General features: G+C 46.6%; 1 protein-coding gene across 1 annotated transcript in view; it reads left to right on the top strand.

Moving 5' to 3' along the window:
- The first annotated feature begins 3791 nt into the window (after positions 1-3791).
- Positions 3792-23006, top strand: part of APOB (apolipoprotein B) — a 41765-nt gene continuing 22550 nt past the window's right edge. Inside the window, exons 1-18 of the mRNA XM_055541755.1 lie at positions 3792-3864; positions 4184-4322; positions 5188-5365; positions 6970-7115; positions 9426-9579; positions 10601-10756; positions 11439-11563; positions 12256-12341; positions 13641-13860; positions 14610-14837; positions 15060-15177; positions 15299-15445; positions 16838-17049; positions 17308-17545; positions 18075-18251; positions 19675-19866; positions 20746-20913; positions 21590-21801. Of these exons, the coding sequence (XP_055397730.1) occupies positions 3792-3864; positions 4184-4322; positions 5188-5365; positions 6970-7115; positions 9426-9579; positions 10601-10756; positions 11439-11563; positions 12256-12341; positions 13641-13860; positions 14610-14837; positions 15060-15177; positions 15299-15445; positions 16838-17049; positions 17308-17545; positions 18075-18251; positions 19675-19866; positions 20746-20913; positions 21590-21801 (2969 nt within the window). The remainder of the gene's footprint in view (positions 3865-4183; positions 4323-5187; positions 5366-6969; positions 7116-9425; positions 9580-10600; positions 10757-11438; positions 11564-12255; positions 12342-13640; positions 13861-14609; positions 14838-15059; positions 15178-15298; positions 15446-16837; positions 17050-17307; positions 17546-18074; positions 18252-19674; positions 19867-20745; positions 20914-21589; positions 21802-23006) is intronic.

Consider the following 23006-nt stretch of genomic DNA (forward strand, 5'->3'; position numbering starts at 1 on the left):
GAAGCCACTGCAACGAGAAGCCCATACACTGCAACTAGAGAATAGCTCCCACTCACACAACTAGAGAAAAGCCTGCACAGCAGTGAAGACCCAGCACAGCCCAAAATAAATAAATAATTTTAAAAAAAAATGAAATAGTGTTTTACACAAGGTCTAAGAGGATTTAGTAATTTCAGAAAAGTCTTCATATTAATCCTTACATCATTTCTGTGAGTGTACCCAAATCAACTCAACAGTCAACACTCCCTCTGTAGTGCTTGCGTCCCTGACGTTGTCAGAGCATGGGTACTGCTGGCTGAAGCCCAGCACTGAGGTGACTTTACAGAGAAAATCGGGGAAAGAAACAGAAGCTGAGCCCAGTGCTTCCAAGTCTTAGGGTTTCTCCTTTAGAGATGGTGACAGTCAACTCAGGGCATAGAAACAACCCACAGAGTTTTCCTGTATCCAAGTCAGCAGATTCATTTTTTAGTCTCAAATCATAAAAATTATGTTCTCTACCTTTTCTAATAGATTAATCCAATGTTGCAAAACGATCACATTGCAAAATCACAATAAGTCAACCTCCAACACTGTACACAGTTACCAAAAATTTTTTTTTCTTTTCTTGTGATCCTTTTATAGTCTACTCTCTTATGTGCTAAGTCACTTCAGTCATGTCCAACTCTTTGCGACCCTAAGGAATGTATCCCTCCAGGGTCCTCTGTCTGTGGAATTTTCCAGGCAAGAATACTGGAGTGGGTTGTCCTGCCCTTCTCCAGAGGATCTTCCGGAACCAGGGATTGAACATGCATCTCTTATGTCTCATGCACTGGCAGGAGGGTTCTTTACCACCTGGGAGACACCTGGGAAGTCCCATCTATTCTCTTAGCAATTTGCAAATATGCAAAGCAGTACTGTTAACTACATTCATAATGCTGCACATTAATCTCCAAGACTTGTTAATGTTTTCCACTGACATACTATAAGACAGTGGCTTCATTTGTCATCCAGCAGAGGAAGCCTGGACTTGTGTTCATAAACTGAAGTTAACCATCTCCTTTTGGTTTCTTTGTACCTACATACGTTTGCCCATTCTCCTTAAAGTAAAAATGTATGGGAGCAGGACCATTTCCTGAAATTCTGACAGCACCTCCTCCTGTGGAGCGACACTCCACATAAAATAGTTCAAATAAAATACTCAGAGAAATGGGGTTTGGGGCAGTTTTTTTTTTTTTTCCAGATCTTGTACAACTCAGTGGTGTAGGTATGACCAGCCTTGGGTTGAAGCCTTTGTAATACTCACTTTTAACGATAAGAATATACCTTGGATACAAAAAAGCTAATCATTGAAGGGAGTTTAGCTGCTCATAGTTCCCGGCTAAGGACAATACATGAATGAGGAGAAATGTGAAGGCCCAGGATCCGGAAACAAGACAAACCTTCAAGTGTCCTCTGAGGAAATGGGACAATGGCAACCCACTCCAGTACTCTTGCCTGGAAAATCCCATGGACGGAGGAGCCTGGTGGGCTGCAGTCCATGGGGTTGCTAAGTTGGACACAACTGAGCAACTTCACTTTCACTTTTCACTTTCATGCATTGGAGAAGGAAATGGCAACCCACTCCAGTGTTCTTGCCTGGAGAATCCCAGGGACAGGGGAGCCTGGTGGACTGCAGTCCATGGGGTCGCACAGAGTCGGACACGACTGAAGCGACTTAGCAGCAGCAGCAGCAGCATATACTATCTCAGAACTGTGGTGCTGGAGAAGACTCTTAAGAGTCCCTTGGACTGCAAGATCAAACCAGTCAATCCTAAAGGAAATCAACCCTTCCAAGAATATTCATTGGAAGGACTGACAATGAAGCTCCAATACTATGGCCACCTGATGTGAAGAGTTGGCTCAGTGGAAAAGACCCTGATGCTGAGAAAGACTGAAGGCAGAGAGGGGTTGACACAGAATGAGATGGTTGGGTGACATCACTAACTCAATGGACATGAGTTTGAGCAAACTCCAGAAGATGGTAAAGGACAGGGAAGCCTGGCATGCTGCAGTCCATGAGGTCGCAAAAAGTTGGACACAACTTAGCCACTAAACTGTTTCAGAACATAAGCCTTCTGGAACTGTCAGTCTTGGCACCAGAAAATTTAAATAACTTCACATGTGGTTCGTTACCTCTGGATGCATCTCATAAATAACAGATTGTAACAACATATACTGACTGCCTCAGGTGCTCTGTGTCCCCTCAGTTTATAGTCTCACTTCATTGCTTGTTGCCCACCCCCGACTCCTCCCTTGGCTCTCTAGCAGTTCTACACCCTTGAGCTTTGCTTGCAGCCTGCCTGCATTGTTTACCAGCTGTCTCCTGTCTACACAGCTTTTCTCCCCAGTCAGATTGCAGGTGCCTTGTAGACACAGCCAGTCTCAGACATTCATCCATCCCCTCACAAAACCACCCCAGCCATCACCCTTTATGATTGTTTCTGGGTCAGTAAGACATCAGTGTATGAGTGTGTAGGCTCAGTCACTCATTTGTGTCCACCTCTTTGCAATCCCATGGACTGTAGCCTGCCAGGCTCCTCTGTCTGTGGGATTTCCCAGGCAAGAAGGCTGGAGTGGGTTGCCATTTTTTCCTCCACAGGATCTTCCCGACCCAGGGATCAAACCCTTGTCTCCTGCATTGGCAGGCAGATTATTTACCACTGAGCCACCTGGGAAGCCCAAGACATCAGTAAGATGCTGAAATACTTATGCTGTGCCTGATTGCCTATGACAGGGCAAGGAAACGTGGGAGGAGAGCCTTGGGCAAAGTTTCCTGTGGGCAAAGTTTCCTGTGAGACATGGACAGGACCTAGAGAGGAAGGGACGGATTCATGGAGAAGGTTCTGGGATGTGTTAGGAGAAATATTCTGCGTCCACCCACTACTCCACTTTTCCTCACTGGCCTCCCCTGTCCCTGAGGAAACCCAAAGGCAGTTCCTATAGAGAAAAGCCTCCTCCTCTCAACTTCCCAAGAAGAAATTGGACCTTTGGGGTGGGCAGAGGAGAACAGGGAGGAAGTTTGCCTTTTCCAAAGGCCCCTCCTCACTGGGGCTTCCACAAGATTCGGGCTCCTGGATTTCTGCTTTGACAGAGATGTGGTCCCTCGGGTCAAGAAGGGGTCAGTCCCTCTCCAGACCCCTCTCTCCTTCTCTTCTCTCTCGGCTTCCTCCAGATGGACTGAGTCCAGGGCAGGTGACCCAGAGCCTTGGGTACTGATCTGGGTTAGAGGCCCCTAGGCAACCTCAAAGTCCACCAGGTAGGAAGGAAGTGGGGGTCGGGGGGAAGGTCTCCACCTAGACGCTGGGAAGGACTAGCCATCCAGTGGCTGCAGAGTCCATACAGGGAGCAGGGGCAGGCTTCATCCTGTGCTCAGTCGTCTCCCTGGGTCAGGGCAGGCTCCTCGGGCCCTGAGACCCCCGAGGACAGGCCAGGGAAGAGGCCGGGCCCCAGTGGCCCTGGAGGAGTCTGGGCTGAGCCCCCTCGCCGGCCCCTCCTCAGGGCTCAGAGCCGGGCCTGGTGCGGAAAAGCAAACAGGCCCCGGTCGCTGCCCTTTGGACCTTTTGCAATTTGCCCGGTGCTCCTTCAGCTGCAGCCCTGGGCGGGCGGCCTCAGGCCTCGTATAAATAGGGCCTCGGGCGCCGGCCGTCCATTCCCACTGCAGGTGTAAGTGTGGGTCCGGGGCTGCCTGTGGGCGCCCGTCCCCCGGAGCCAGCGAGCAGCGCCGAGGCCAGGCCTAGACAGCAGGCGGGAGGGAGACACCGCCCAGGTTGGCCATGGGCGCCCCGAGGCCCGCGGTGCTGCTGCTGCTGCTGCTGCTGTTCCTGGATGCCGCCAGCGCCCAGGCCAGTGAGTGAGGCCACCCAGCCCCCGGGGTGCGGGGCTGGGGGTGGGGGACCAGGGGCCCGAAGCCAGGGCTGGAGTGGTGGCTGGGGCAGCTTGGTCCTGGGACACAGGGAAGGTAGCCCGAGGATGGAAGGACAGGGGCACAGGACCAGCTGCGGGGGGCTCCTCTGGACTCAGGGTGGGGTGGGGGAGGTGAGGGACGGAGGATTCTTCAAAGCCTTCTTCCCTGCTAGAGGTTAATGCAGTGGTCCTCCTGGTCGGACCCTAGGACCCAGCTGGAAGAAAGGGAAAACCTACAGTTGCCTTTCTCCCTTTCTTACAGGAGATGAAGTGCTGGAAAATGTCAGCCCCAGCTGTCCAAGTAAGGCATTTCCCCCTGAGCTGGGAAAGGCGCGCCCCACCCCACCCCCCGACCCTCGACCCCCGACCCCTCCCTCTGCACCTCAGATCACTGAAACACCGTGATGCTGTAATTGGTGTACACTGCTCTGACCCCAAGAAGCCAGTTCCTGGAGCCTCTGCCCCCGCGAGGGGATCTCAGCTCTTTCACCTGCCCTTCCCCTCTGTCCCAAACTTTCAGCCTGGGGATAGGGTGGGGAAGGGACCTGTTGGTCCATGGGAACTTTAAAGAGATTGTTTGTCAGGGACTAATCATTAATCTGAAGCACAAGAGGGTGAAGAAATGCTGACTTTAACCTTTGTAGATGCTCACCCTGGGATTTGTGTTTACCTGACCCCTAGGGGTCAAAGGAGCCGGCCTTGCAGTGGTACCCTGTGTTCTCCTGAGAGAGCGGGATGCTAACCTCTGATGGAGCAGCACTGCCATCTCGTGGGCGTCTGGCATCACTGCATCTGGACTCGGGACCCAGATGTTCTTTCTCTCAAATTGTTCAGGAAATTTCTCTCAAGCACAGCGGAAACCTCCAGAAATTCCTTCTTGGGGGTTTCTTAAGTCAGCCAGATACCCTTGATGCTTAGTGAACTTTGCCTCAGATATTTGGTAGAATCTAAAAAGAGCCACAGAGTTAGAGTATTTTCATGCTGAAAAGGCAGTGAGAGATATATTTGCTTTCTTCTGTCAACTCTCAGTTTTCCAAGGAGTCTTTCCTGTAGACTGTCTGAGCCTCATTACTTGACACTCCCTGCCTTGTGCTTCAGATTATATATTCAAGGAATACCAGTTAATTTAAATATTAGCCTCAGCACTGTCGTAACGGAGAAGTTAAATCTATAAAGAAAAATTAAGTATAAGGCAAAATTAATTGAAAATAATTGGAGTTTAATTACCATTTTTCGTTATCTGTGCCACTATCCTTCTATGTCCAGGATTGAATATCCTTGGGCGAGTTATTTCTGCCATGTAGCTGATGGATTTCTCCTCATTGTAGAAGATGCAACGCGATTCAAGCACCTCAGGAAATATGTCTATAACTATGAGGCTGAGAGTTCCAGTGGTGTCCCTGGGACTGCTGATTCAAGAAGCGCCACCAAGATCAACTGCAAGGTACGAGGGGAGAGGGAAGGCCACCGGAGGCCCCTGGAGCCCAGGGCTGAGCAAACCCGGCTTGTGGCAAGACTGTCATAACCTCTAAGTTCGGGACTGGCCCTCAGTTTGCAAGTCAGCTTCTGTGCTGAGAAGTTGTCTGCTACAGAGACTTCCCTGATGGCCCAGCGGTTAAGGCTTCGCCTTCCAATGCAGGACGTTGTAGATTCAATCCCTGTTTGGGGTGGCCAAGATCCCACATGACTCAAGGCCAAAAAACCAAAACATAAAACAGAAGCGATATTGCAACAGATTCAATGAAGACTTTAGAAATGGTTCACATAAAAAAAAAAAAAAATTTTTTTTAAGTTGTCTGCCACAGAAACAATATTTTCACCTACCTTTATTTTGCTATTAGCTTCCATTCCCTGGTGGCTCAGAGGGTAAAGCTTCTGCCTACAGTGCGGGAGACCCAGGTTCAATCCCTGGGTCAAGAAGATCCCCTAGAGAAGGAAATGGCAATCCACTCTGGTACTTTTGCCTAGAAAAATCCCATGGACAGAGAAGCCTGGTAGTCCATGGAGTCGCAAGGGGTCGGACATGACTGAGCGACTTCACTTTCACTTTCACTTTTCTTTCTGAGCTGTAATTAGAATACGTGATCTAAAATGTCAAGATTGCAGACCAATAGATTTAACATTTCAAGAGATGTCCAGTGGGTGAGCATCCCAGGAAAGCATTCTGGAGTGTGGCTTTTATCATCTAACTGAAATAGTATCTACGACTAAAAACAAACAGAACGGAAAATTTTAAACGTGCAGTTTGTTCTCAAATAAAACTTTACCAGTTGTTGAGACAGACTGTACTCGTATCCATGTTCTGTGGAACAGATCTAAGGGCAACTATTGGGGTTCATGTGGGAAAGAGAAGTCAAACCGGGCCGCCCTCTTATTTTTAGGGCACCGGCATCTGTGCTGTCAGGTAAGGTAGCCATTAGTCACATGCGACTATTTAAATTGAATAAAAGTTGTTACTCGGCTATATTCAAATATAAAATAAAAAGTTTTAAATAAATAAAAATCAATTGAATAAAAGTAAAAATTCACACTAGTGTATTTAGTCACATTAACTGTATTTCAAAAGCCCAGTTGGCCCCCACACCTAGTGGCCCCTATATTGGATAGTGAGAAAGCAGACCATCTCCAGCACTGCAGAAAGCTCTTTAAACCGCGCCGGATAACACAGAGGGAACTACTTAAACTCCAGCTGTATGGGAAGCTCAGAATAGGCCCGGATAGATACACATGGTCTTGGGTTTTTGGTTTTTCCACTGACATGAAGGAAGCATTTGCTGTTGAAACCAATGATAGCCCTCCTCCTGCCTCCTGGTTTTCTTCCAAACCCTCACTCCTCAGCTGCATTTCTTCCAGCCAGTTGTACCTCTTTATAACTACGGGGAGTACATTTAGAACCAATAAAAAGTTATCATCCTTTGCATACAAAGGGGAAAACTTCAGAAGTATGGTGTCCCGCGGAACATGGGAAAGGTCAGAAAGCCCTAAGCTGGGGAGGAATGTTGTGTCCTTGGTGGAGAATCTTAATGTACTGTTACCCTGTCTTCTCAGGTGGAGCTGGAGGTCCCCCAACTCTGCAACTTCATCCTGAAGACGAGTGACTGCACCCTGGAAGAGGTGGATGGCCTCAACCCTGAGGGCAAGGCCTTGCTGAAGAAGACCAAGAACTCTGAGGAGTTTGCTGCTGCGATGTCCAAGTAAGACGTGGGCCTGTGCGTTCAAATTTCTGAGCTCCGGGCATCATGGCATGTGTTTCGCATGAGTGTGTGTGTGTGTGTCCAAGGGAGACATGAGTATGTGTTTATTGTTGGGCACATATGTGAGTACAAGTATTTATACTCTCTATTCACCATAGAACAGGGAATTGCTGAGTTTTCACAACAATCAAAAAGAGGGAAGTAGTCTTTACCCTCCCCTACTGCAGTTTCCCTAATTATCATTTAAATATGGTTCTAAAAGATCTCACACTTTAAAACTCCTTGAGACAATAAAGCTGAGATGGTTTGTTTAAACAAGTGAATTCATGTTTAAAGAATGAAACAAGACTGTGTCTGGTGGTCCTCAGAGAGGGTCTGGGCAGGACTTGCTGTGACCAAACATGGCTCGGCTCAGCAGAGAACACAAGCTTCAAGGGGTCCGGGGAGAGCCACGGCCTGAGCGGGTCCCCCTCCAGGGCTGACGTCCTGCCAGTGCACGCTGACCAGACCTTTCCTGTTGCTTACAGCTGGCAGTGCTTCTGACTGATCAGTGTTCATGGTATGCTGGTTGTTAGATTCTTTTGAACATCACCCCTGCCTCATCTCCAGATCACAGTTTGCAGTGTCTCCTGCATTGCAGGCAGATTCTTTTCCATCTGAGCCATCAGGGAAGCCCTTGTAGTGCCCTAAGTGTGTGCAAATACAGACAGTCAGGGGGTTGTTGATTTGGTAACAATGGACACTCCTTCCCTGCCTGTCTTTCAATTTGTTAAACCTTAGACTTGGAAGCCAAAATAGGCCCTCGTGCTTCTGTCTCTTACCAGTGCATCTTATTGCATCCAAGACTTGGAAGCATCGGAGGGAGTGGGGCTGCAGTGATGGAAGTGGGTAGGAGTTGCTCTCTGGTCTTTGTCTGTTAGTTGCTCTGACTTTGTCTGACTAGTTGCTCTAGTCATGTTCGACTTAAAACCCCATGGACTGTAGCCCTCCAGGCTCCTCTATCCGTGGAATTCTCCAGGCAAGAATATTGGAGTGGGTAGCCATTCCCTTCTCCAGGGGATCTTCCCAGCCCAGAGAACAGGGCCTCCCACATTGCAGGCAGATTCTTTACCATCTGAGCCACCAGGGAAGTCTTCTTTGGTCCTTGCCCTCCTCCAAACAAAAAAGACTCCTGCTTTTGGCCACCTTGAGGCTTTCCTGTGAGCCTGTGTCACAGTGTCTGGAATTTTCTGAGAGGATGTAGGGCTGTGGGAAGCATCCCTCATCTCTTTTTCTTTCTTCTGACTCAGCTAGAGCAGGTGGTGCCAGGCTCTCTGAAATCCCCTAGTGAAGTCCCCAAAGAAAGGTCCTAAGATCAGAGTTGACCCAGGCTTTAGCCATAGCCTGAGATCATATGAAAGTGAAGGAATGTCCAACAAATGTATGGAAAGAAGCTCTAGTTCGCTGGTGGTCAGGAAATTAATGCAACAAGATATTTATCACCTTATACCCACTTATACCCTTAAGACTACAGAAACTTAAAACAGCAATAGCACCTATTGCTGGCAAGCCTGTGAGGCAAAGCATACCCTCACACATTGCTCCTGCAAAGGAGTGCCTTTAGTCAATTGAGTAAATTATAATGAAAAATACTTGGAGCCTTTGACATAGCTAAAAAGAAAAGTAGTAACATGTGAAGATAGATGCATAAGAATGTTTGTATCAGTGTTGTTGGTGGGGCAAAAAAATTTAAACACCCAGGAAGAGAAAAGGTGAATGCCATCAAATAGGAGACTATCTGAATAAAGAATAGATAACCACAGAGTGGACTGTTATACAGCTTTGTAAAAAGAACCTGTTAGAGTGCTACCAGATGACTCAAGGATTTTCATGGAGTAGAATTAAATGAGAAGAACAAGATAAACACAAGCATGCATGATGCCATGCCATTTGGATAAAACCAGCAGTGAGAAACTATTTCTGTGAAGGCGTTTTCACTCCCATGCTTCTGAATAAGATCATATGAGTGTGGAGACATGAATGGAAGGCCCAGTGGGGTGTTCTGTGGGGAGCGTGGCTGCAGAGCCTGATATGGGGAGAGAGAGAGACTGGGTGAGCCAAGCCAAGCAAAAAAAAAAAAAAGGAAAAGAAATGAAAGAATACCAGAAGCATACACATACTTGTATACTTTTTTGAAAATATATGTATATGTGCTGATATTTATCAAAAACAATGTAAAAAGAAAATAGTAAAAAGAAGGCTGCAAAGCCACCTAGCCTATGGCTCACGGTAGAGAAGGGACCCTCGGTGACCATACTCTCTCTGCACCAGGTACGACCTCAAGCTGGCTGTTCCTGAAGGCAAGCAAGTTCTACTTTACCCAGAGAAAGAAGAGCCTAAACACATCCTCAACATCAAGAGGGGCATCATCTCTGCCCTCCTGCTTCCCCCAGAAACGGAAGAGGCTAAGCAAGTGTTATTTCTGGTGAGAATTTTAAAAGCTGATAATAGTGGTCCTTTGAACTCCTCTTCATATAGTGGAGCTGGGTTCCACTTATACATCAACTGGATCGTGGACTCAGCTGCATGGCTAGTTACACAGGAGGCCCTGTATTGGTGTGAAGCACGTTGCTCAGAGCTCCCCTGGTTTCTGGGCTCACTGAGGGCCCAGCCCACACAGCCTGAGCAGGTTGGGTCTAATTTAATAGCAGTGTCCGGGGAGTCCTGACCACCCTACCCTCTGTTTGATTTTGTTATGTTTCCACAAGGTAGAGCACAGTAAGGCCTCTCTTTGTGTGTGCGTGTGTGTGTGTGTGTGTGTGTGTGCGTGCAATTTTTGGCCACACTCTGCAACATGTGGGATCTTAGTTCACTGACCAGGGATTGAACCTGTGCCGCTTGCATTGGAAGGCAGAGTCTTAACCACTGGACCACCAACGAAGTCCCCTGTGTGCATTTTAAACACAGAAAATAATTGAATCTCTTTGCCAGCCTCTTTTAAGAATCCCAGGTTTTGCTCTGAGGATGCATTCAGTTTAGTTCAGTCCTGTGAACACTTTTGAGCCCTTACTGTGTTCTGAGCTCTGTGCTGCACTCCACGGGGAGCAGACACTGCTGCATCCTGCAGGGGCCCCTGCACAGGGAGGTCTCAGGATCTGGGGGGAGAACCAAGACATATACAACACAAAGCAGATTGGAGTACACACCATAAATGAGAGATGGAGAAAAGGCTCCGAGAGCACAGAATATGCAACCAGTGTTGGCCGGACCCTAGGAGGGCAGGGAGGTGTACCTCAGAGCCAGGACCACCCTTAAGAGGTTTTCTCACGCCCACCCTGGCTGCCCAGGAACCAACCACACCCACGTTCTGTCCAAGAGGACGAAGCTTTCTCCCAGATACATGTTGCCCCTGCCTTTTCTTACAGGCTTCTTTCCCAGCCCCACCCCAAGCACCTAAAGATGGTTCCCTGCATTGAGTACACTTGTTGTATCTCCTGCTGCCCTAGGATACCGTGTATGGAAACTGCTCCACAGACTTTACTGTTAAAACGAAGAAGGGAAATGTGGCAACAGAAATATCTATTGAAAGAAACCTGGAGAAGTGTGATCACTTCCAGCCCATTAGCACGGGAGTTAGCCCACTCGCTTTGATTAGAGGCATGGTAAGTTTCACATCAGCATTGCTATGCACACTGGCAGCAGCCTCTTCATTATCAACATTATGGAATGTTAGAGCTAGAAGGGATCCCAGAGAAAAAATTCTAGGCAGAGAAAACATAAGGAGCAGTAGGAACAGGTGTGAAGTGTTCGTGTGTGGTAGGACAGGGAGTCATGTTAGATTCGTGCATGCATGCTAAGTCGCTTCAGTCTTGTCTGACTTTTTGCAACCCTGTGGACTGTGGCCTGCCAGGCTCCTCTGTGCATGGGATTCTCCAGGCAAGAATACTGGAGCGGGTTGCCATGCCCTTCTCCAGGGGATGTTCCCAACCCTGGGAACAATCAAACTCATGTTTCACTGTGTTTCCTTCATTGGCAAGCAGGTTCTTTACTACTAGTGACACCTAGGAAGCCCCATGTGCTGGATTCCCGGTTATAAATACTTTGTACAGATCAGAAGTCTCCTGGAGTGAAATAAGAAAAGTCTACAGCCGGACTCAGCTTTTGGGTTTTCATCCCCTTGACTAAAAGTCAAGTATGAAGCTCTCTTCTCTCGCTGAGTTTATCTAGTGGTACAGAACCCCTGTTCCCCCACTTACTTCCCTGAAGGGAAATACACATGGGAGAAGACTCAGGTTCAAGCCCCAGGGACTGATGAAAATGCTTTTCCCCTGATCCCATTCACAGACCCGCCCCTTGTCAACACTGATTGGCAGCAGCCAGTCCTGCCGGTACACCCTGGACCCAAGGAAGAAGCACGTGTCAGAAGCCATCTGCAATGAGCAACACCTATTCCTGCCCTTCTCCTACAAGTAGGTCCCCGGCTGTAGCCCTGATTCCTTATTTATGGGGCCATTAGAAGCTGAATGCTTCTCGGGGCCCTGTTGCAAGCTAGGCTGTGCCTGGGAGGAGGTGTGAAAAGATACAAAACAAAATGTATTTCTGTCCTCCTGTCTCAAGCTAATAGGCCATTTGGTAGGAAAGACTTAGGCATGAGGAACAATTCAAAACCAACAAAAGATATCTGAGATCCAGACTTTAAGGGCTAGAGATCAGGAAAAACTGGAACCATTACTAGCTGCTCAGGTTAGAAAGGCTTTACAGAAGATTTTGGAATTGGCCTAGAGACTTACATATCCATTTTGAAAACTGGTCAGTCAACTAGTGTTGACTGAGTAACTGCTATCTATATTCTTGGCACTGAACTATGGGAGATCACAAAAGAATTTTGGAGCTTAGTGTTAGTTCATTCCCTCTGGGCACTCCGGAATGGTGGAGAGTGTAAGGTATATGTGTCCTTCTGATGGAAGGACAGCCAGCATGACCAGAAGGAGCTGTTGCTGTTCACAGGGGGTCAAGGACAGCTGGATATAAATAAGTATGGTTTGAAAGGGGAGCAGGATTTGGGGAGGAGCAGAGATAGGGGAGACATTCCACATGAAGAGCAGAGAATGCAGTGGGGAGCCTGGCCATCCGTGACATGCTGTGATTCCTGTGTTGCCAGGAACAAATACGGGATGATGGCACAGGTCACACAGACTTTGAAACTTGAAAACACACCTAAGATCAACAGCCGCTTCTTTGAGGAAGGTAAGGTGTGATGGTTGCCAGGGTTGGGAAACCTGCCCACAAGGTACCAACCACGGCTTAGCTCCTTGCTGGGCGCTGTGAGAGTCCTGGGCTCTGGGCTTCTGGCCATGGGCCATTCTACTGAGAAAGCCTGTTCATTTCAGAATATCAGGTGGCAATGGGATTTATCCCTTTCCCCTTTAGGAAAGGGGAGAGTACTTCCAAAGTTCCCTGGGTTTAGGAAGTAGGAAACTGGCCTCCCAAGTCCACCTTTGGTAAATCGGACAGCCGGGCCTGAGCGAGGTAGGGCAAATGGGAAAGGTCAGGAATCGGTCTTCAGAGCTGAAGGGAACTACAGAAGCCTCTAGACCAACCTCGGCCCTGCACCTGTCTTGTATGTCTGAACCGGCACCCTACCTCGCTCTCAGCCACCTGTGGTGTCAGGTGCTGGCAGCGTGTGCTTTTACACCCATTCTACGGAAGGAAAGGGACACACAGAGAGGCTTGGTGATGTATTCAAAGTCACAGACTGTCAGAGGCGGTACAGAATGGGCCTCCAGGTCTAGTCTAAGTCAGGACTCCTTCCTCCGCACCACTGATTCACCCACCTCCTGGGCAGAGGTGAGAGCAGGGTGATGGAGGGAACACAAAACATCCCCCCAACACACACACACACAAACTGCCATTAGACCCAGTGGGAAGACAGGACGGGTGAGGGTCAGTGAGTCTAGCCTCCACTGTTAAGTCAGCAGCACCTCCTCACCAGTTCTTTTGGGCAAAAAGGTCATTCAATCCAAGTCTAACAAGCCTGGATTAAATCCCAGCTCTGCCTCTTACACCCAGAAAGGTCTTGGGCATGGTAAGTGGCTCACCTCTGGGTCTTAGTTCCCTTATCTTTAAATTGAGGAATAATATTAACACTGGACTTCCCAACTGGTGCTCGTGGTAAAGAACCCAGCTGCCAATGCAGGAGATGTAAGAGACTCAGGCTCAATCCCTGGGTTGGGAAGATCCCCTGGAGAAGGACATGGCACCCACTCCAGTATTCTTGCCTGGAGAATCCCATGGAAAAGGGAGGCTGGCAGGCTACGGTCTATGGGGTTGCAAAGAGTCCGACACGAATGAAGCAACAGCAGGTATGCACAATATTCATGCTAATCACAAAGAGAGGGTGGCGAGTTAGGGAAACACTGAAGTCAGAGGCTTCTTTTCTCCGCCCCCCCTCTTGCTGACCCCTCCTGGATCTCCAGCTTCTAGAAGAAAGATGAGGTTGAGATGCAGGGGTAAGCTGGAATCCCTCTGACACACTCCTCCTTCCAGGCACTGAGGCAGTGGGTCTTGCCTTTGAGAGCACCAGGTCCACGTCACCTCCAAACCACGCTGAGGCCATTGTGAAGACACTCCAGGAGCTGCAGAAACTGCACGTCTCTGAGCAGAATGCCCAGAGAGCCAACCTCTTCCATAAACTAGTGACCGAGCTGCGAGGCCTCAGCAGTGAGGCGGTCACCTCCCTCTTGCCGAAGCTGATCGAGGTGTCCAGGTATTTCTCGAGCAGTCGCAGCTCAAACCTTCATAGATTATGAGCCCATGGGAGCTGGCTGAGACGTCAGCCAATCTCAGGAACCATTGAAATTTCAACCCATTTAATCAATTGAGTCAGTCAGTAAATGTTTGCTCCATAGAGAAATGTCAGCTAAGGTGTCTAGAGTTCCATGGGTAACATGGGAACACATGGGTAACAATGTAACACATACATTGCATCCAAGGTAGATAAATATTTATGTGTTGAGATAGGAGGGAAATCTTTCCCACATTTTGATGGGTATCTTTAATCCCTTGTTCTATAATGAGTACCCTGGGAAGTGTGAGAGGAAAAGAAGTCTGTGTTTTCTGGAAGCCTGTAGGCTACAGGAGAGAGAACACAAGCAAACAAAATACCGTGACTTCTCTTTACTTAAGTGCAGTCTTAGTGCTGTGGAGGTCAGAGAAGGGACTGGGGACTGGGCGAGTGTTTATGTGGCATGTTCTATCTTCTGACCAAAGGGTAACGGTCCTCCCTGGGTGTTGAGTCCAGGGGGTCCTTCTTCAGACTTTGCTCCATGGTGCTGATCCAGGGGATGCTACTTTTGGGGAAGGCTTCTCTGTTCTCTAGGGATCTGAGTTAGATTTTGGAAGATGGGTGGATTTGGATCTTGAATAAGGGAATTCCTGACAGAGGGAACACTGTGGGCAAAGGAGGTTTTAGCTGCCTAGAAGGTGATCTTTCTTTCTCTGCCCTTTTCTTCCCAGCCCCATCACTTTACAAGCCTTGATTCAGTGTGGACAGCCCCAGTGCTACACTCACATCCTCCAGTGGCTGAAAACTGAGAGAGCCAACCCCCTTCTGATAGACGCCGCGACCTACCTGGTGGCCCTAATCCCAGAGCCCTCGGCCGAGAGGCTGCGGGAGGTCTTTAACACCGCAAGAGTGCAGCAGAGCCGGCTCACGTTTTATGCTCTGAGTCACATGATCAACAAGTGAGTTTTCCACTGGTTCTCCTCATAGGAGCGAAGGATGACCCCACATGTCAGTATTCTGTTTGTACCCTCCCTCCACTTGCAAATTCTGATGCTTACCCTTTCGTTTGTCTACTGGTCAATTTTGAAAGTAATGACTTGAAATAAGAAATCAGCGAACATCAGTGTATATTTTAAGATAAACCTGGCTATGCTTGCTGAATCCTAACTCTTCTTCTGTAGCTATCATAAGACAAACCCTACACGGACACAGGACCTGCTGGAAATTGCTGATTACCTGTCAGAACAGATTGGCAGTGACTGCACTGGGAACGAAGATCTCACCTACCTGATTCTGAGGGTATTTTCAGTTTTTTGTGTGTTGGTTTTGTATAATAGGCATCATTTCAAACGCACTTTTTCTGTCTACCCCTCGCTGCACCTTCTGTGCCCTGATTCTGTCTTGTTTATTTTCAATGCAGGTCATAGGAAATATTGGTAAAACCATGGAGCAACTAACCCCCAAACTCACATCTTCAGTCCTGAAATGTATCAGAAGTGAACGGCCATCCCTGGTGATTCAGAAGGCTGCCATCCAGGCCCTGCGGAAAATGGAGCTTAGTGACGAGGTAAGGTCAGCAGAAGAAGGCTGAAAATGACGAGTTGATTCAGATTGACAAAGATTTGGAATGAGATTCTAAATCTCACCATTCTACTGACTTTATTCTGCTGCTGCTACTGCTAAGTCACTTCAGTTGTGTCCAACTCTGAGTGACCCCAGAGATGGCAGCCCACCAGGCTCCCCCGTCTCTGGGATTCTCCAGGCAAGAACACTGGAGTGGGTTGCCATTTCCTTCTCCAATGCATGAAAGTAAAAAGTGAAAGTGAAGTCACTCAGTTGTGTCCGACTCCTAGCGACCCCATGGACTGCAGCCTACCAGGCTCCTCCGTCCATGGGATTTTCCAGGCAAGAGTACTGGAGTGGGGTGCCATTGCCTTCTCTGGACTTTATTCTACTGCTTTTAATTGCAAATTTCAATACACCTATTGACTGCCTGGGGCTTCTAGATGGCTCAGTGCTAAAGAATATTCCTGCCAATGTAGGAGACACAGGTTTGATCCCTGGGTGGGAAAGATCCCCTGGAAAAGGAAATGGCAACCCACTGCACTATTCTTCTCTGGAAAATCCCATGGACAGAGGAGCCTAGCAAGGTACAGTCAATGGGGTTACAAGAAGAGACTAAACAATTGACTGCCTAGCCATATGCAGACATGAGAAAAATAGTTGACCTTCCTGCTATTTCAGCAGGCGAAGTGTAATTTTTTTCACTACCTGCTGTCCTCTCACCAGATTGACCATCACTCCCATCCTGGGAAAACATGTCTGATTTTTTCCCCCAATTTCCCTAGACTAAGAGAGTCAAACTGGCCCCCAAAGGTGGTGATGGTGATTCCACAGCTTTGCAGATAACCTGACTTACTTATTAGCATCAAATTCTCCTGATTCCTCCTTACCTTTACCCTCATATTGAAATAATTTATGTTAAAACATCTTTATCTTCAGTTAGTGGCAGATCTCCAACAAGTCATAACTTGGCCATAACTTGTGTATTTTAATGCAGTTGAATTCAGCATGCATATTTTTTAAGATTCTTTTTGATGTGGACTATTTTTAAAGTCTTTATTGATTTTTGTTACAATATTGCTTCTGTTTTATGTTTTGGTTTTTTGGCCACAAGGCATTTGGGAACCTCAGCTGCCCAACCAGGGATCAAACCCACACCCCCTGCATTGGAAGGCAAAGTCTTAACCACTGACCACCAGGGAAGCCCCTCAACATACATTTGACAGGTGTCTTCTGAGAACCCTTCCTTGAGCTGGTTGCTCTGGGTGAAGAAGGTTCAGTAACAGCATTTGAAGAATTCATAGAGAGAAATTCCACTTGCAAAATAAGATCAAGCATGCTTGCCAGACATGTTCCACGTTCTGACAGTGATGACAGTCTCGTCTTTGGGCTACAGGTCCGGGAAGTCCTCCTTCAGACTTTCCTCGATGACACCTCTCCAGGGGATAAGCGGCTGGCTGCCTATCTCATGCTGATGGGGAGTCCTTCCCAGTCGGATATTAGCAAAATCACCCAACTTCTCCCTCGGGAACAGAATGAGCAAGTGAAGAACTTTGTGGCTTCCCACATCGCCAACATCTTAAACTCAGAAGATTTGTCTGTCCAGGAGTAAGTAAAGTTATTTTCCTGCATCTGCCTCAAGGGGCTGAAATTCCAAACCTCAATTCTGATTTAGCCACTGCCTGCCCTTTACAGGCTGTTCTTTCTTCTGGAACCAACATCTGTGTGAAAGTGCAGCAGATCTGAGCCAAGCTTTGGGGGCAAATAAAACCCAAAGAGTTTGGTGGAGAATGGAAATCCACGTTGACTTGGGAGAGAGTAACATGATGTGTGTCAGCTCAAAATACTCTTCTTCTTTTTATCTAGCTTGAAAAGCTTAGTGGAAGAAGCTCTGAAAAAATCTCAGCTTCCAACTATCATGGATTTCAAGAAATTTTCCCGGAGCTATCAGTTTTCCAAATCAATTTCCCTGCCATCACTTGACCTGGTCTCAACCAAAATCGAAGGAAATCTTATATTTGATCCAAACAATTACCTTCCTAAAGAAAGCATGCTGAAAACGACCCTCAAAGTCTTTGGATTTGCTTCAGCTGACCTCTTTGAGGTATGTGTGGGCCTGAACCAGAGTCTTATGTTTTCTAGCCCATTCTGGCCTACATCATAAATAGTCAAGTCAAGGGAGCCATGAGCCAGTTACAGGAGGAACAAGAATCATCAGGCAGTGATACCATCACTTCTTTCCCTCCCTCCTCTTCTTCCTGCCTCCCCACTAGGGGCCATGTGGAGCACGACTCCTTATATGAATGGAAGTGCGATGTCTCAGAAAAGCCCTTACACCCTAAATCCAAGGGTTCAAACCCCAAATTTACCCCCAAACCAGAATCTTCAATTTAACTATATATGCCCTCTGAACCTTAGCTGCCTCTTCCAAAAAACAAGCACATGATAGGTTTTGCCTTGCAAGATTCTGGTGAGATTTAAATAAGACAACTCCTGTGGAGTACTCAGGTCAACTCCTGCCCAGTAGCATTCACCAAGTACTTGTTTAATAAATTGAGCATAAATAGGGGAATGGGAGATGGACAGACAACAGAGAAACCTGATGGTGTTTCTTGCCTGATTTTCTCTCTCAGATTGGTTTGGAAGGAAAAGGTTTTGAACCGACACTTGAAGCTCTTTTTGGGAAGGAAGGATTTTTCCCAGACAGTGTCAACAAGGCTTTGTACTGGGTTAACGGTCGAGTTCCTGATCATGTCTCCAAGGTCTTGGTGGACCACTTTGGCTACACCAAAGATGATAAACATGAGCAGGTATGTTTTACATATCCTCTCAAGGAAAGCTCTGGGTCTCAATGCGAAAATGTCCTTATCTAAGCCTGGAAATCATCAAAGCACTATCTAACCAAAGTGGCAACTATCCCTATTACTAACCAGTCCAGTGGGAATAAGAGACAGTATCCTCTGCAGTTATGGGCCTTCTGGAGATTCAGTCTGCCCAGAGTCCAGGCTCATTAGAGGCTCTCTAGCATAATGATTAAGAATGTGAACTCTGGGGCATGGGTTTGAAATCTAACCTCACTCTCTTCAAGCTCTGCATACCTGGGCAAGTTGCTGGATGTTATATCTGTTTCCACATTCCCAGAATGCTAATAATAACTTATATCCTTCACAAGGAGACTTAAAGACTAAATGAACTAAAGTATGTAAAAAGCTAAACAAAGCCCCTGACTCTTGTGTTGATTATTCAAGAAGCAGATACTAATTCTGAAATTCATATTTTCACTATTATTAACTACTTTCTTTGGCTCTCACCCACATCTGTGCACTAGATGATGGAGGCAGAATCCTCTTTGAAGTTGGCATAAGCCTCCACTTAAGGAGCAGAAAATAGATTGTGTGATCTGGACCTTCTTATTCTTTAACTCTTTGCTGTCCAAAGCATGGTCCAGTCATTGGCATCACAGCAATGCTTGTTAGAAATGCAGGTTCTCAGGCCCTACTGGGCTGTATGGAATCAGAACTTGCATTTGAATGAGAACCCCAAAGTGACCAGTGTACACATTTCAATTTGAGAAGCAGGGTGGTAATTTACTCCCCGATGCTCACCTCCATCTCCTAATTTATTCACCTCCACTTGAGGCTGAGGGTCTTTAATCTGTTTTGGGTCTCTCAATCACTCTTTCTTTCTCTGATGCCTAAGCACCAGTCTATGGAATTCTTATCTCTAAGAACTTACCTAGATCAGAGCTTCCCTAGATGAGATGTGTTTCAAGCTTTTGGCCAATGTATACAGCAGCTAGGCTTTCCCAGGAAATCCCTAGTGGTTTTTCTTTGTTGGAGGAGAGAAGGAGTAAGCAGGGGAGGGGATGGGGGACAGAGGATCTTCTAATCTTGGGGAGCCATAGGGATCCTGGCATGCTGGAGAACAGAGATCACCTATGCCTACATCATAGATCACTTGAATGCCTACATCATTCAAGTTAAGAACAGTGTGGAAGCACCACTGTCCCTGACGAGACCTTAGTTTTTTGTTGGTTTTTTTTAATGTCAGTTTGGAGGAGCTGTCTGTCTTTTGATAAAAGGTGGGGGCCTGGTTTCAGTGTCTGCCCCACGTCCCCACCACAAGGGTTTATATTTAGGCTCATCACAGCTGCAACAGGGAGGCCCCACGCCTTAACCCAAGGGTGTTTGACAGCACTCACACCTCACTAGACATTTTATTGTTAAAATCCAGGACATGGTCAATGGAATCATGTTCAACGTTGAGAAGCTGGTCAAAGATCTGAAATCCAAAGACTTCCCAGAAGCCAGAGCCTACCTCCGCATCTTGGGAGAAGAGCTTGGCTTTGTCAAACTCCACGACCTCCAGCTCCTGGGGAAGTTGCTGCTGAAAGGTGTTCGTACCCTGCAGGGGATCCCTCAGATGGTAAGTGGACCATCATAGAGTGATGGGTTAGCCTGGGCTCTGTGGAGATCTCCCAGACTCCCTTAAGATCCCAGTCATGCAAACCAGAGAAAGTGCTTGTGCTTCCTTCAGAGACGCAAGTTTGTCTTAAATGTCAGTGAAGAAGATTCCTGGATTCCTAAGGAATTGATAGCATTTAGAAATTAAGCTATTCATCAGGTATCTATTAACAGCAGTCATTTGTTCATGTGGAAAACAGTACTAAGTGTATCTCTCTACCTAGAGAGATATGCTTTAATATTTAATATTCCCTTTAATATTTAAATGATGAAGTGATTATGAAACAAAGTATGTAAAAACTGCAGTCCATTGTCTAAATATTCATAATTATTAGTTTATTTAAAAGGGAGAAAATATCCAAATATACTCCCTAGGATATAATGAATAATAATGTGGCTTTCATAAAAGAGATCTCAAGTTATTTTCCAGAGGTGTTATAAAGAATAAAAACGAATGCATACTGATATGTACATCATCTAAATAGCTTGTCAGTTTTAAAAAAAACTGGTTTGGCCATAATATATTGTGCTGCAAGTATTCCAATGCCAAATAATCAGAATTAAGTCATGCCATGCAGAGGCCCAGAAATAGTCTGAAATGCCCTTTGAATCCTCAGTTGAAAATGACATGATATCTATCCAGGGCAAATTTTTGTATTCCAATTTGTTGAAATCAATAATCATTCATCTTTATTTATTAAGCTATTCAGCTAATTAAAATATACCAGTCCCTTTCATTCTGGATAAAGAAGAATAACTATTGTCTGACATGGGGGAGGCTGCATTTCGGAAAGCCTACTTCAGTGAGGCTTACTTTTACTCTCTCCTGTATGATACATAGATTAAAGAGCTCATAAGGAAAGGTTCAGCAAGCGACTTGTTCCTTCACTACGTCTTCATGGACAACGCCTTTGAACTCCCCACTGGACTTGGATTACAACTGCAAGTGTCCTCCTCCGGCGTCATCACGCCTGGAATCAAAGCTGGAGTGAAACTGGAAGTAGCTGATGTAAGAATCTGTTCACGTTCCTCCAGGGCAGATGTCTTGTGCAATTTAAAAAGGTGTTTGCAATTCAAAACAAAGTGCGTCATCACTGGAATCACCTCATTAACTTTTCTTTTTTTAATGTATTTTTTAATTTAATTGGAGGAAAATTGCTTTACTGTGTTGTGTTGGTTTCTGCCATACAACATCGTGAATCAGCCATAATTATACATATATCACCTCCCTCTTGAGCCCCTCTCCCCTCCCTGCACTCCACCCCTCTAGGTCATCATAGAGCACCAGGCTGGGCTCCCTGTGTTATATAGCAACTTCTCGCCAGCTGTCTATTTTACACATGGTAGTGTGTATGTGTTGATGAACATTAGGCTTCCACCAGGTTGCACCTAGCAACTTCCGCTCAGGCATGGCTATAACATGAGAACTAAGTGTTTCGGTCATCTTTGTATCCTGTTATGCTTAAAGTTAACTTGGGCACTTCCTGGTCCTGGGTATCAGTCTGGCCCTGAAGGACTGAGAACATGGCTTTTCCTCCCACAAACACATCTCAGTAACGCTTCCTCTGGTGTGAGCCATCCAGAGATTCTTCCCAGAAGTGGTAAGATGTGGGGGGAGTGGTGATCTGACTGCAGGGGACTGAGGTTATTGAACCAAGCTGATTAGGTCATTGTCTGACTTACAGATGCAGGCAGAACTGGTGACAAAGCCGTCTGTGTCTGTGGAGTTTGTGACAAACATGGGCATTGTCATCCCAGACTTTGCCAGGAGCGGGGTGCAGATGAACACCAACTTCTTCCATGAAACAGGCCTGGAGGCACGAGTAGTCCTAAAAGCCGGGCAGCTGAAGTTCATCATTCCTTCTCCCAAGAGGCCAGTCAGGCTGTTCAGTGGCAGGTAATTCTTTCACTTAGATCTGACCAGCCAGCTTGGTAGAAGAAATTATGACTGCAGGGTTTGGCCAAGCTACACAGTTGATTGAGAAAATTCAGGCCCCAGTGGATCTTGATGGGAGGCGGGGGGAATGGGGTGAGAGAAGGTACTGGATTACCTGCTTTTAACCTGCCTAGACTCACTACAGTTTCCTCAGAGAACATACTGGATTACCTGTCCTAGACTCACTGCATAATTAAAGTTTCCTAGACTTTTCATATTCCACTAAGCTGAGACTTCAGACCTACTGATTAATTAGTTGCTATTAGGTTGTATTTTCTTGTGTGATTTCTTTTGAGAATGAAAAAAAAAAAAAAACCACTAACTATAGAGAAAACATCCATGGGAAATGAACATTTTTCCCAAGAAAAATACCAAAGTCATACTGATCTACAATGGCAAGTTCAGTACATAAAGCATAAAAGTCCCAATCTACTGACTGTGGGAGGCAACCTCCTATTGAGAGCTCCATGGTAAATATAATCCTCAAACATGGATTTACCTCAGTGTTTCCATATTTTGGACACTTTTTAATTAATAATTATTATGTTCACTGAACTCTAACCCCCTGAATGCTTTGCAAGAGTGTTATCAAATATAAGACAAACGGAGACCATTTTACTCTCATTCTCTTTCTGCCTCCACAATATAATTGTTATATAAGGACACATTAATTTATCAGTTCAAATATAGTGAGATAAGAGGGGACTGTCAAGTGAAGGCTGAGTTAGAAGAAGCAGGAGAGGACCATGACGTTGTGTATTGTGGAGCCTGTGGCAGTTAGGGAAAGAGAGCCACACTTCAGCTGATCCCTGGAAGCCGTGTGGGAGTTACCCAGACAAAAGAAAAAAATGAATGCTCCCAGGCACAGAGAAAAGCATGTGCAGTGACCTGAAGGAAAAATGTGGTTCCAGGAACTACAAGAAAAGTTCCATGTGGTCAAGTGCATGGGAAATACAATGAAAGAGGATGTGAGAGGCTGGCAGGGGTCAGCCTTGTGAGCCATCTTCAGGAGTGTGGGCTCTTCTGAAGGCAAAAGGGTTGAAAGTGGGTGTGTAAATGAAGTAAGGTTGGTGTTTTAGAAAACTCTGACTCTGGAGTAGGAGATGGGTCGAGAGGAGGCATGGCCAGAGCAGAAAGATGAGTCAGGAGACTGGTTACAACCCCAT

Source organism: Bubalus kerabau, chromosome 11 (assembly GCF_029407905.1).
Source record: "Bubalus kerabau isolate K-KA32 ecotype Philippines breed swamp buffalo chromosome 11, PCC_UOA_SB_1v2, whole genome shotgun sequence".
Taxonomy (NCBI): Eukaryota; Metazoa; Chordata; class Mammalia; order Artiodactyla; family Bovidae; genus Bubalus; species Bubalus kerabau.